At 28.1% G+C, this 15,716-nt stretch overlaps 1 protein-coding gene across 1 annotated transcript; it reads right to left on the bottom strand.

The window, feature by feature from the left end:
* Positions 1–10,560: 10,560 nt before the first annotated feature.
* Positions 10,561–15,356, bottom strand: LOC115996189 (trimethyltridecatetraene synthase-like). The gene is made up of 3 exons (XM_031235334.1): positions 14,909–15,356; positions 11,675–12,287; positions 10,561–11,442 (listed from the first exon to the last, which is right to left on the bottom strand). Exons 1-3 carry the CDS (start codon positions 15,214–15,216, stop codon positions 10,813–10,815), a joined length of 1,551 nt encoding a protein of 516 aa, XP_031091194.1. The 5' UTR covers positions 15,217–15,356; the 3' UTR covers positions 10,561–10,812.
* Positions 15,357–15,716: the final 360 nt, after the last annotated feature.

Here is a 15,716-nt window from a genome sequence, read left to right as displayed (position 1 = left end):
CGTCCCCTTTTTTTTTTTTTTTTTTTTTTTTTTTTTTTTTTTTTGGATATGGTGGAAGGGGCCAAGGGGATCATGTCACGTGTGACTGTGTGAGGAGACTAAAAGGGGAGAGACTCGACCTCCTAACTTCCTAAAGATACATCCCAACAAAGGCAAATGAAAACGTGAGGACACTCTTTGTTGAAAGTTTGAAAAAAGATATATAACATGGATTTTTATTTTATTTTTAATTTTTCAATTGGGTAATTGATTATGGTTAGTTTTAAGATCGAGTTGATTAATTTTTTCTTTATTTTTTTCTTTAGTTTTTATTTAAGGGCGTCCACGCTGTTAAGGAATATTTGTAGGGTATAATGATGAGACTCGTAATTGTTCAATATATCATTTATTGTCAATACATCTTTTCATTGTAAGTATTTTCTGTCAAACATTTTTGAATCACACTGTTATTTAATTATATAATAATTTTTTGATTTATTAAACCTAACCTATCAGTTTCGGACTAAATGCTCTTTTTTTTTTTTTTAATATTAGAAATGAAGTACTAATTTTAATGGAACGATGGGTAGTTAATGGAGTCATGGAGACTGGTCAATTTATAATACTCCGCAAAATAATATATCCATGTTCCCAAAATCCAACTGGTCTGATCTATACTAGTGTCACACGTGACCTGTTTAGATTATTTATTTATTATGCATTTCCACATAGGGGAACCCCATTTTCTTGTGAATCACAATTAGGCCTGTAGGCTGGTTTAATTTGTTTTCGTTTTTTCATTTTTTAATAGGTGTGTGCAGTGGGTTAGTTATTGACTTATTGGTTTGTACATTTTTTTTAAAAAAAAAATGTGAGTTAATTCTATTTTTTATCTTAAATTTATAGGTGTAGTGACAATTCACTTTTAATATTTTTTTATTATTAAAATATTAATTTTTTGTCGTAATATTATTGTGGCATGATCATTTTTTTATAATTTATCAACAAAACAGTTTAAATATCGTTAAATACAATGATATTTTAGTCTTCAATTGTGAACTTTTTCAAAAAAATCTATACTATATATAAAAACAATTTCCTCCTCCCAAATTTTCCCCCCAAAACTTAGGGGTATTTTGGTAAAATCATTTATTTTATTTATTTATTATTTTATTATTTTATTAATTATCCATCCTATAATATTATTATGGTAATATATGATAATGATAATATGATAATATGGTAATATTGTTAATATTAATGGGTGATGGGTGATTGGTGATATATAATTGATAATTGATAATATGGTATATGGTATTATTCTTAATATTAATATATTAATATATAATATATTAATATATACTAATATTAATTAATTAATTGGTGGTTATTTTAAAAAAGAATAATTAATTGGTGATTGGTGATTAGTGATATGGTAATATTGTTATATATTAATATTAATTAATATATATATATATATATATATATATATATATATATATTAATATTAATTAATTAATTGGTGATTGGTGATTAGTGATATGGTAATATTGTTATANATAATATATTAATATATACTAATATTAATTAATTAATTGGTGGTTATTTTAAAAAAGAATAATTAATTGGTGATTGGTGATTAGTGATATGGTAATATTGTTATATATTAATATTAATTAATATATATATATATATATATATATATATATNATTGGTGATTAGTGATATGGTAATATTGTTATATATTAATATTTATATTTATATTTATATAGATTGATATTGATATTAATTAATTAATTGATGATTGGTGATTAGTGATATGATAATCTATATCTATATATCTATATATATTTATATAATTGACATGTAATTAACTATATTAGAATGAAAAAATTATATAATATTGTAGTAAAATTTTTACATGCCAATCATCTATATTTACATAAAATTAAAATTAATTATACTTTCCTTTTGAAAAATCTTCCATATTATGTTTATCCTCCACTATATAATGATGAGAAATGACTCTTCTCTCACAACGTACCAATATATGTGCTCTCACTATTAGTTAGAGATCTATAATCTGTAATTCTACGAAGTCGAAGATCGAACTTTAACACGCGTAGAATTGTTATGGTATGCGGTATGATTTAATTTTTAGTTGATTCATTCTGCATGTTGGAGATCCTTATGGTGTAGTCTGCATTCCATAGAGTATTTTGTAGTACTGTGATTTAGTTTGATTTTAACAGCTCAATATGCTTTAATTTTTGTTGATAAGGTTTCAAGTAGCTAGGCCAATTTTGCCATGGGCGTATCACGTATGTAAAATTACAATTTTCAGAGTGATTGTAGTGAACAATCAAATGTTTTCTATAATTATATGTTTTAATCAGATTACTTTGATTGGTAATTTCTAATGGAAAAACATTGTATTGTAACTTTGTATTACAAGATTTTGAATGATAATACCTTATTTAACTATCCATCTTTTTAGTTGTACTGTGCAAAATAACTAGCAATCTACGAATGCTCATCTATATATTGTAAAATTTGCAATCTTGATCTTCCCCATTTACGGATGCTTATATAATTTGGTAAAAATGGTGGTTACTATACTTGAATAAATCCTCAATTATTCATTCCAATTGTTCGTTTTACCATTCCAATTCTTCATTTTATAAAAAATGGTGCATTGGAAGCTAAACATGGGTCATTGTATCATTGATTGTTGATTCCAATTATTATTAATCTTTATCATTAATTGCACAATACTAATTCACACTTATTAGTTAAAAAATGGTGATTATTATACTTGAATAAATGAAATAATAATATTAAATTTTGTAGCCTCGATTTAAAATCTATTATGTTAATATAATAATAATAATAATAATAATAATAATAATAATAATAATAATATAATACTCCGTAGTAATAATAATCTAAAATTCTTAATATAATTTTCCTAATAATAATAATAATAATAATAATAATAATAATAATAATAATCCATAACTCTTAATATAAGTTTGTAACTAAATTTTCCTATTAAATCTGTTTATAAAGGTAATTATAAATATAGAATTGAGAAATTCCTATGATATTTTATTTAATTGATATTATTCCTAATATATTTTATCTAAAAGGCTTCCTTCCTTTTTTATAACATTGTTCCATATGTTAATCCGTTTAATATGCTAATCTATATAGGTAATTACCATATACTATTTACCATCTAAATAATCCGTGGTAATTACACTATATTTAACATCTAAATTTTTTTGCCAAGCACCTTGTGCTCAAATGGCATGTAGTGGCCTTCTTCAAATGAAAGGTCATGAGTCCGAGTCTCAGTGGAGGAGATATCAAAATTGACTCTTTTGAGAAAAGTATAGATGAACAGATACTTATTATGGTCATTAAATATAGAGATTTCATTCTTACGATAATTTTATATATTTTTACTTCAGATAATGTCAATGTGCATTTCATTTGATTACTTTTTAATAAAATCTTAAAAATTATGACAACTAATGAATTAANTTAGTGATATGGTAATATTGTTATATATTAATATTTATATTTATATAGATTGATATTGATATTAATTAATTAATTGATGATTGGTGATTAGTGATATGATAATCTATATCTATATATCTATATATATTTATATAATTGACATGTAATTAACTATATTAGAATGAAAAATAATATTGTAGTAAAATTTTTACATGCCAATCATCTATATTTACATAAAATTAAAATTAATTATACTTTCCTTTTGAAAAATCTTCCATATTATGTTTATCCTCCACTATATAATGATGAGAAATGACTCTTCTCTCACAACGTACCAATATATGTGCTCTCACTATTAGTTAGAGATCTATAATCTGTAATTCTACGAAGTCGAAGATCGAACTTTAACACGCGTAGAATTGTTATGGTATGCGGTATGATTTAATTTTTAGTTGATTCATTCTGCATGTTGGAGATCCTTATGGTGTAGTCTGCATTCCATAGAGTATTTTGTAGTACTGTGATTTAGTTTGATTTTAACAGCTCAATATGCTTTAATTTTTGTTGATAAGGTTTCAAGTAGCTAGGCCAATTTTGCCATGGGCGTATCACGTATGTAAAATTACAATTTTCAGAGTGATTGTAGTGAACAATCAAATGTTTTCTATAATTATATGTTTTAATCAGATTACTTTGATTGGTAATTTCTAATGGAAAAACATTGTATTGTAACTTTGTATTACAAGATTTTGAATGATAATACCTTATTTAACTATCCATCTTTTTAGTTGTACTGTGCAAAATAACTAGCAATCTACGAATGCTCATCTATATATTGTAAAATTTGCAATCTTGATCTTCCCCATTTACGGATGCTTATATAATTTGGTAAAAATGGTGGTTACTATACTTGAATAAATCCTCAATTATTCATTCCAATTGTTCGTTTTACCATTCCAATTCTTCATTTTATAAAAAATGGTGCATTGGAAGCTAAACATGGGTCATTGTATCATTGATTGTTGATTCCAATTATTATTAATCTTTATCATTAATTGCACAATACTAATTCACACTTATTAGTTAAAAAATGGTGATTATTATACTTGAATAAATGAAATAATAATATTAAATTTTGTAGCCTCGATTTAAAATCTATTATGTTAATATAATAATAATAATAATAATAATAATAATAATAATAATAATAATATAATACTCCGTAGTAATAATAATCTAAAATTCTTAATATAATTTTCCTAATAATAATAATAATAATAATAATAATAATAATAATAATAATCCATAACTCTTAATATAAGTTTGTAACTAAATTTTCCTATTAAATCTGTTTATAAAGGTAATTATAAATATAGAATTGAGAAATTCCTATGATATTTTATTTAATTGATATTATTCCTAATATATTTTATCTAAAAGGCTTCCTTCCTTTTTTATAACATTGTTCCATATGTTAATCCGTTTAATATGCTAATCTATATAGGTAATTACCATATACTATTTACCATCTAAATAATCCGTGGTAATTACACTATATTTAACATCTAAATTTTTTTGCCAAGCACCTTGTGCTCAAATGGCATGTAGTGGCCTTCTTCAAATGAAAGGTCATGAGTCCGAGTCTCAGTGGAGGAGATATCAAAATTGACTCTTTTGAGAAAAGTATAGATGAACAGATACTTATTATGGTCATTAAATATAGAGATTTCATTCTTACGATAATTTTATATATTTTTACTTCAGATAATGTCAATGTGCATTTCATTTGATTACTTTTTAATAAAATCTTAAAAATTATGACAACTAATGAATTAATATTGTTGTTCGTAATATAAATTTTATCAAATCAGTTAACGAAATTGATAATACACATATTACATCCATAATTAGAGGAGATTAACAAAATTATGATAATTATTTCAATTCACGTATTATTATGCTAATTCACATATTATTACGTCCATACAATTATGTAAATTATTTCAATTCACAGATTATTACACATATAAAATTATGCTAATGGTTACTTTGGAATAAAATCTTAATAATTATGGTCATTGAGAAATTAGTTCAAACATTATACTTTTATTAAATGGTTTTTTATACTTGCCGTAATTTTATCTAATCAATTAAAGAAATTAATGGTACACATATTACGGACATAATTAAAGAAAATTAAACATACACATATATATTACGGATAAAATTAAAGAAAATTAAACATACACATATTACGTCCATAATTAAACGAAATTAAAATATACATTATTTTTTAATTATAATATATACTCCTTAATTACCATACTTATTCATAATACATGGACGTCATAATTAGCATAATATTAATCTATACTATATATAAAAACATAAGAATAGTAAAGGCATATTTTAAATTTTAAACAATAGTAAAGGTAAATTAAAAATAGAATGAAAATATTTCAATAATAATATTCTACATCATTAATTAAAAATAGAACAGAAATTAGGTAAAAATACCAGTGGATCTATTATTCTAATTGACTAATTAACTGAAAATAAAAAAAAAAATCGACTAAAAATGAATCTGATGTTACTAATTGATTGAATATATAAAAGGAAATGAATATTAATAATTGACTGTAAATAAAAAAAAATATCCATAATTAACTAAAATGAAAAAGGAAATGGTCATATCATTGCAATTTAATTAAAAAAGGAAAACATTCTACATCACAAATAATAAAGGCATATTATAAACAATATTAAAGATAAATTGAAAACGGAACGGAAATTAAAAATGAAACGGAAATATTTCAATAATAATACTCTACATCATCAATTAAAGATGGAACGAAAATTAGGTAAATATTACTATGTAATTCTTTTCATTTTTCCTAGATAAGGTTGCCTGATATTAATTTACACATATCAATCGGCACTAATAATTAAAAAAAAAATTAAAAAAATAGAAGAACTGCCGGAGACGTCTGTTTTTTTTTTAAATTTTATTATTATTATTATTATTTAATTATTTTAATTAAAATTATTTAAAAAGTTTATTTTAAAATTAGTAACCACCATGCCATCATTGTAGGTAAACAGGTCAATTTGGACTTTTTTTTTTTGAAAACATGTCAATTTGTACTTAATTGCATGAGTTTATATAGTTCAGGAATCCAATTGCATTCTTTTTGAGTTCGATGGCCTAATTGCAGTTTTGTGTGTAGTTCAGTGGTTTATTTGACCATTATTCCGAGAAAAATGATATTACTAATTGATTTAAAATATAAAAAGATCGTAATCTATATTCTATACTATATATAAAAGTAAAATCCTCATATTTCATTCCCCGCCTAAACTTTTGTAGTCAACTAATGAAATATTTTATTGGTCAAATAATTAATAAAGCTTATTTGTTAAGAAAATGTAAAATAGAAATTAACTAATATCTATAAATTGATAATATGTATACTCACGTATCAACACTATTAATAAAAGTAAAATCATTTATCGGGAAAAGAAAATGATATTACTAATTGACTAAAAATTATTTAAAAACTTTAATAGTTAATTATACTTTCCTTTTGAAAACTCTAAGTTATTTAAACTTTAAAAAAATTAATTGAACATGGGCTGTTAGATTTTTATAATAATCAAAATTAATTCATTCAAATATGGAGGAGGAAGATAAAACTAAATGCAATATGGGGAAAATGAATATACTTAAAGTATAAAAGTATAATTACACATATATTAGTGTAATTGACTAATAATAATTGCCTAATAATTATTATGATAATTAAGTTAAGCATTGGTCGTTGAATTTATTTTTATAATAATTACAATTAATTTATTTCTCATTTTCTCATATTTATTTTAGTAATAATATAATTATATAAGTCATATTACTTATAGATCTTTTTAAGATAAGTTTAGACAAACAAGTCATATATTATTCAATTATTTGAGTAATATTTTTGTACTAATCTTATAATCAAATAAATGTACACGTTCAATATTAGAATTTTTTATAATTTCATCTTTATTTTTATTATCTCAATATATAATAAAAAAAATTTATCCACGCCCGGGTAATTGGACAATTATTTGTTCTAATTCAAAGGAAAACATCAGAAAACATAATCGATCCAATCAATTTCATCAATTGCGCTATATAATATTCGATGTTATAATATATATAATTGTATATTGATCCAAATATTCTTTAAATATTATAACAAATCCATTCCGTGCAACGCACGGGCGAAAATACTAGTAAACATAAAAAATATAACGATTCAACCTACTTTTAGTGATTTAACAACTTACCAAAATACAATCTAAACAAGCTAAGGAAAAAAAAAAAAAAAACCCTATTAAAATTTGCCACATCCGAGAAATGACAAATTTGTTAGTAGTAGTATTTGTAGTCTTGTAGGGTTAAATAGCATTATATATTACAGTATGAAGTTGATTTTATTAAATGAAAAATGTTTAATGTCCCTAAATTTACCATTCATAAACTTGTCACTTCTCTTTTCAAAAAAAAAAAAAAAACTTGTCACTTCTTACTATGGCAAGTTTTATTTGGTTAAATTTTCCCTTTTTATTTCTTTTTTATTTCATATCTTAACCAATTACAACTTGCCACATTAGGTTGTGATGACAACTAAGTTTGTACGTGGTAGGTGTAGGGATATTAAACATTGTTCCTATCTTAATATTACTTTTTATGAAATAATATTTTTATTAAAAAATTGGCGTCTTATCATCTAATAAATAAAATATGTGCGTTACTTAGCTCAATCACATCTACCCCTCTTGAAATCTCCTACTTGTAAAAATCATCTTCATCGACTATGAGTAGGTAAATCAAATCAATCTATCATTTTCAAACATTTATTTACCGGCAGTTAGTTAGTCAAATCACCACAATATTAAATGGTGATTCTCTATCGGTGCAATTTTTAGCACTTATTAAATAACCAGTTTTATACGCGCATTGCGCGAATGAGTTAATGCCCCATGTTTATATTTAAATAAATATTTGAAAGTAGATCAATGCAAGATTATATAGGAGAAGTTTATACATGGGTAATTGAATGTCAATTTTTTTTTTTTAATTTAAATATCTAACTCAAAGTATATGAATCCAAGATAATATAGAAAATTCATTATAATTATTACTAAAATGAATGTTTGCAACCTTGTAAAATCAATAGTCTAAATATTTGGTCTAAAAATGATAGTCTAAATAAATACTACTTTTAGTTTGAATTTTTTTAAGTGTTCTTAATTCTCTTTTGAGTAACATTGTCATTGTCTTCATCTTACTATTTGTTCTCTTTCTTTTTGTTGGTAGTGTGTTATTTGCAATTCGGTTATTGTTGGTAGCATAGATTACAACGTCATGCAATAGATTATGATATAGGAGCTATGGACTTTCCTTTAGGTGTTCTGCTTGGGATTCATTTGGTTCAACTATTATTATTGAATGTGTTATTGTGGATAAAGAAATCTCTAGTTTAAGAAAAATGATTAAATAAATTAATAAAAATTTGAAAATTTAAAATATTATGTATTCCAAAGATATTAAAAGGTAGTTTCTCGCTTCAATTTGCTGGGTAATGGGTTATTTGAGTACTTTCATTGTCAACAGATCCCCCAAGTAGTTAATATGATTGGTTTCAAACTATTCTTTTTTATTTTTTTCATGGTATTAAAGAAATACATATTTATCATTTTTTTTGTGTAACTACTAATTTATTTAATTCAATAAGAGTAAAATAGAGTGATTCTGCTTCAATTTGTTGGGTTATTTGAGTATTCTCTTTGTCGTCGATCAATCCCCAAGTAGTTAGTATAATTAGCTTCAAATTATTTTAAATTTTTTTTCATAGTATTAATAAAATACTTGGTAAATAAATATATAACATTATTTTGTACTATAACTTTGATATTTAATTACAAGATATTGTAAAAATAAGATAATGGACAATGTAATGAATATCAATTGATAAATTTGAATGTAAAGAATCTTTGCATGAGAGAACATAAAGACAATATAACTAATGAAATTATTTCTCTTATTTAATTTAATTTTTTGATAATGAATAATTTTTTTAAATAAACGTATTGTAGACACATAATTCTAAATTAAAGAAATACATATGTATCTTTTTTTGTTGTAGCTACTAATTTATTTAATTTAATAAGAGTAAAATAGAGTGAGATATTAATTATGTCAAATTTGATTGAGATGAGGTTCGAACCTAAGACCTTTCTTATAGAAATTAATGGGTAAGTTAAAAGTTAACAGAATATTAACGGAGAAGAGAATATTTAATAGAAAACTTAACGGATAATCATAAAAGTAAGGTTAAATTAGGTAATCTCTATTAATTGAATTATCTTAACTATCTATTTGATTAAATAATTCATCTGAACCATCTATTTGATTAAATAATTTGACCGTCATTTTTTCTACCCATTTTAGGCCTAACTCTCTTTGGCTCTTATTAGTATAGTAGATAACATTAGGGTTTAGCAACGGGTTCATAATCGCTACTAACAACATCATTTTATTTTTAAAAAAAAATTAATTATAGTGTAAGCCCATTTTGACTGGTTGGGAAATTTTCAAAATTATTTAGAAATTAATTCAAATTTTATTAAATTTATACTTCTCATTCCAAATTCTTTGGTTAAATTAAAGTTATTCCATTTAATGGCGAAATCGTTTGAGAATAGGACGTCCAAGCTAGGGTTAATAATGACTCAAGAAGAATCGATTAAGGCCTGTTTGGTAAATGGTTGTTGGCTGTTTGGGTTAGAATGTATGATTTGTTAATAACATTAGCTGATTGTAAAAAGTTGTTTGATAGATTAGCTGTTAGTTGATAGCTATTTGGTATAAATTTTTTTTTTTCAAAAAGCTAATTGAAAAGGCTGCTTTGAATAGCCTTTTGAATTTTAGTATTTTAGAGTTACAAAAAACTTATTAACCAAACAACTAATAGTGATCAAATAAGCCAAAATTGACCGATAGGCTGCTGATTATTTACCAAACAGGGCCAAAATATCTTTTGATCAATCAACTCCCTCTAGCCCACTGCACCATAACTATGCTTGTTCTAGTACATTCGGTGGAATGACATCAATTAGGGGTAATAATCCCAACAATATGTTTAAATTATTACACACTAATCTTTAATACATATATAGTGGTTATTTTTTTAGTAACTTAAACAATTGCACACATAGATTCCAACAATACTTTAAAGAAAATAAAAATTTCAAAAACTACTCTTAAATAGAATAAACATGCATTGGAAGCCTGGGCTCAATGACAACGGCAAGTGGGATTTTCTTTGGTGTAGTAAGCCCAAACTTCTCTTCCATGTTGAGCTGCTCCGGAATCATATCATTTGGCAATTTCCAATTAAACCCATGTAACAGATTAGCCAAGGTAACTTGAATTACCTTAAACCCAAGACTATAGCCCGGGCACATTCTTCTCCCTGCACCAAATGGTAAGAGTTCGAAATCGCATCCTTTAATATCAATATCCCTTCCAATAAACCTATCAGGAATGAACTCAGTTGGATTGTCCCACAGCGTCGGATCTCTTCCAATTGTCCAGACACTCACTAGTACTCGAGTGCCCTTTGGAATGTCATAGCCAGCGACCTTGCAGTCCTCACGGCAAAGGCGTGGCACCAACGTGGGCACCACAGGATGCAATCTCATTGCCTCCTTAACTATTGCCTGGATGTATGGAAGATTTGGTATATCCTTCTCTTCTACCCATCTCTTCTGCCCAATCACACGGTCTAGTTCATCTGTTGCCTTCTTTATCACCTTTGGCTTCTTTAGGAGCTCAGAAATTGCCCATTCCACTGTCACTGTAGAGCTCTCTGTCCCACCAGCCAAGAGATCCTAATTCATGAATAAACAAGTTAGGTTAGTGAGCACATATAATTGCAAAGGTTTTGAATTTAGAGCTGTCGAAACGGGCCGACAGAGCAAGGCCCGTCAAAGCCCGCCATATGAATAGGAGTCCAAAATATTAAAGCCCGGCCCGCTCTTTTCGCAGGGCGGGACAGACTAATCCGGCGGGCTAAGTCCGTTTTGATAGCTTAAATTACAAATTATTTGGTTAGGAACAAACCAGGGTGAAGGCCTTTACTCCTTGCCTCTCAATTTTGACTTCCATGTTAGGATCATCAGTATATTGGAGCAAAACGTCCACCATATCCTTAGCCACAAACTTTTCATCACTCTCTACCACCCTCCTACTCATATGCTCATCAAGAACATGCTCCAAAAACCCATCCAACTTCTTGTTCAACGCCTTGGTCTGCCTAATATACCCCTGCAAGTCCAAGAAATCGACCCACGGGATCAAATCCCCGATGTTCAACACCCCGCTGAGCAAGAACACCTCGTCTATCAACTTCTTGAATTCTCCGGGGCTCACAATTGCTCCCTCTGACTCATTCAGGTAACTCTTTCCGAGCGCCATCCGGCTGATCACGTTTAAGTTCAAGGTGAATAGGTAGTTTTTCAAGAGAATGGGGTGGTGGGTTGAGGATATGTTGTACAGTTTGTGGAGCATTGATTTCAATTCATGGGAGCGAATGTGCTCGTAAGAGTCGAGGCGCTTGGCACTGAATAGCTCCGTGATGAACATTCGCCGTGCTTGGCGCCAGTATGGACCGTATTGTGACCATGTGACGTTGGAAAAGTTGTACGTTAGGTGCTTTCCGGCAACATTTTTGGGTCTGTTATGATGACACATTATATAATTTACAAATGAACAAATTATGAACATAGTGTTCTAAAATTATAAACATAGAGTTCTAAATTTGTAAAGATGAAATTCTAAAATGATGAAGATGGACCCGGGTTCATAGCATAATTTACCGACCGACATCCGTACTGTACGTGTAGCCGTGCAGGTATCCATCCCAAAAATAAAATAAAATAAAATATCTCCCATACAGCCATACCCTCTCCCAGTACTTGAATTTTGTAGATATAGTTTAATCCCCATTGGAGTAAGTGTACGGATAATCCTTCTATTACATGCAGGTACAACATACCTAACTCTACTATAACATACCTAACTCTACTATGCAAGATTTTAATTATTATTTTTTTTGAGAAAAGATTTTAATTTTTTTTTAGTACTACTGACTCTGTTACAATGTAGTATCTATTCATAGCTACTTTCTCAACCTACTGAAGCACAAAAAGTCAAAGAGTCAACAGTTGCCTCCAGTGAGGCTCGAACTCACTCCCACTTTCTCAACCTACTGAAGCACAAAAAATCAAAGAGTCAACAGTTGCCTCCACTGAGGCTCGAACTCACTCCCACTTTCTCAACCTACTGAAGCACAAAAAGTCAAAGAGTCAACAGTTGCCTCCACTGAGGCTCGAACTCACTCCTACTTTCTCAACCTACTGAAGCACAAAAAGTCAAAGAGTCAACAGTTGTCTCCACTAAGGCTCAAACTCACTCTCATCTTCCATGTGGGAGTGTAAATCGGGACATCAGGTTCCACAAGCTCTTTAGCAAAAATTTTAATTTTTAATTCCACATGAAATTTTGAAATTGTGTAAGCTTGTCAAATTTTACAAGCTTTCAAAGTGTCAGCGAGTAGGAGGACATGGTGGGGTACAATTTAACTTCTTCTTTATTTAAATGGTTGTATTATCTTATTGTTAGATATTATGTCAATTAAGAATAAAATATTATTTAATCAAATATTTTTCATTTATTTTAAAATTTATATTTTGCATTTTTTTTATGTTCACTTTAGATAAATATGTTTAGATAATATGATAAAATTATGTTATTTCAAACTTTTTTGAAAATAATTTTCTTTATGTTGATTTTTGGGTTTTATTTAATATTTGAAAGTAATTTATATATTGAGTGAAGAGAGTAATTGTGAAAAGAAAATAATATTTGTAGGCAATTTAATGCTAGAAATACTCAAATTTTTGTTCGTAAAAAATTGATTAAAAATCGAGGAGTTTCAATTGCAAACAAGCATTTTGACCACTTTTGGGATCTGTAAACGTCCTTGCTAATAATATACAAATCCTATATTTCTGACCATTTTTAAATGGTCCAAATTATAGACCACTACAAGTGAGTGAGAATTGCCTGAATACTATTTGTTTTGAAAAAGATAAAAAAGAAGATAAAAAAGATAAAAATTTGTGTGAGACCGTCTCACGAGATTTAACCTTTGAAATGAGTTGGATCTTTGGTTAATAATGTCAAAAATCCGATTCATTAATCAAAGACTCCACTTGTCTCACGGGACCCCACACAAGGGTTACCCTTAAAAAAATAGAGTTAATTCCAACCATGGTCCTCTGACTATGTTGATTTTCCAAAATTAGTTCCTGACTTTTAATTTGGACAATTTAAGTCCCTTGACTTTCAAATTCTTTCCAATGTTGGTCCTTTCGTCAAATTTTGGTTAAATTGAGGTCAAATGAAGGGGTAAAATTGTCCGTTCACATGTTTAGTGTATTATTACTCGTATTTCTCATATCCTATACGCTATATATATTAATATAATCTTAGTCGAAGTCTCAATTGAAGCCATATAATCTCATTCGATGTCTCTTCGACTGATATTATATTCATATATATAGTGTATAAGACAGAAAAAATACGAGTATACAAGTAAACGGACAATTTTATCCCTTCATTTGACCTCAATTTAATCAAAATTTGACGAAAGGACCAATATTGGAAAGAATTTGAAAGTCAAGGGACCTAAATTGTCCAAATTAAAAGTCAGGGACTAATTTTGAAAAATCAACATAGAGGACCATTGCTGGAATTAACTCAAAAAAATAACAACAACAATAATAATAATCTTTCAAAAGTAAGAGAATATTTCATGAATGTAAATATTCAATCCTGTGTTGGATTACTAACTGGTAACTACAAAGCATATATGGGATTTACAACTAAAGATATAAATATACAAAGAATAAAGTGAAAGTTTCACCCAATGTGATAGTTTTCTTGTGGGCACCAGAACTAGTTCTTTTACTAGGTTGTTAAATTATTATGATTTATATCTATTCAGTGTTCTATCGAACTGAGTGTGGGGGTCAGGAAATTTCCTCATTGCCCGCAAAAATAAAGTAAAGGGCCATTTTCCGAAATGTGTATTTTTGGAGTGGGATCTAATTTTAAATATTCTTTTTTTAGTTGTAAGGGGAAAGTGCAAAGTGCCAAAGTGCATCTGAAAATGCATGAACTTAGTCTTGTTTTCAAAACATGCCATCTTAAGAAATAAGAAATCCACTCCTACAAATGCATATTTGAGGAAAGGAAATGCCCCAAAATTGACACCCACCCACCCACCCATACCTGTCGACGAAGTTAATGTCCAAGGTTTTGAGGAAGGTTTTGGCCATTTCTGCGGAAGATCCGACGACCACCGGGAAGGACCCAAACTGGAGCTGCATGATGGGGCCGTATTTCTGCGACAAATCGTGGATGGACTGGTGAGGGAGGCTTCCGATGAGGTTCAGGTTTCCGATGATCGGCCATGGTTTTGGGCCAGGCGGTAGATGAAGTTTTCTCCGCCGCCGGAGATGTTTAGCGAGGAGGAGAAGTGCAATGGTTGACACCCAGGCTGCTGCATAGGCAATCCAAGTTGCAGTAGGGGCCTCCATTTAATCAAAACAATTTGTTTTATAGAATGCTACTTATATAGTGGTATACTGGGATTTGGGAGCATGCAGATGCTGCAGGTGATAGTGTTTATGCGTGTGAATTGTGATAATGGTGAGCGTCTAATTTATAGTAGTACATAATTGAAACAAGGGTGGTTGTCTTGCCAGACTCTGTGTTTTACGGCTCTTATTTGTCAGAAGGGTCCGGTAGAAATATAAATGCTAAAAAATGTAATATTAATATTTTTTTATTGATTGCTTTTGATGAAAAATGTACGGAGTAATACTTTTTATGAATCGTACGTAATGGTGAAAGCGTTTGAGTAGGAAGAGTGATGGGTATTTAATAGTAGTAATAGTATGGTATGACCATGTATGTAATGGTGAGCGATGAGATGGGTCTAGATTCGCACTCTTTGTATATATGAATATAATCTCAGTCGAAGTCTCAATCGAAGTCATATAATCTCAGTCGAAATTATATTCATATATATAGTGTA

The sequence above is a fragment of the Ipomoea triloba genome, chromosome 11 (genome assembly GCF_003576645.1).
Source record: "Ipomoea triloba cultivar NCNSP0323 chromosome 11, ASM357664v1".
Lineage (NCBI taxonomy): Eukaryota > Viridiplantae > Streptophyta > Magnoliopsida > Solanales > Convolvulaceae > Ipomoea > Ipomoea triloba.
Note: the sequence above shows the minus strand (reverse complement) of the source record. Positions and strands in the feature narration are given on the sequence as shown.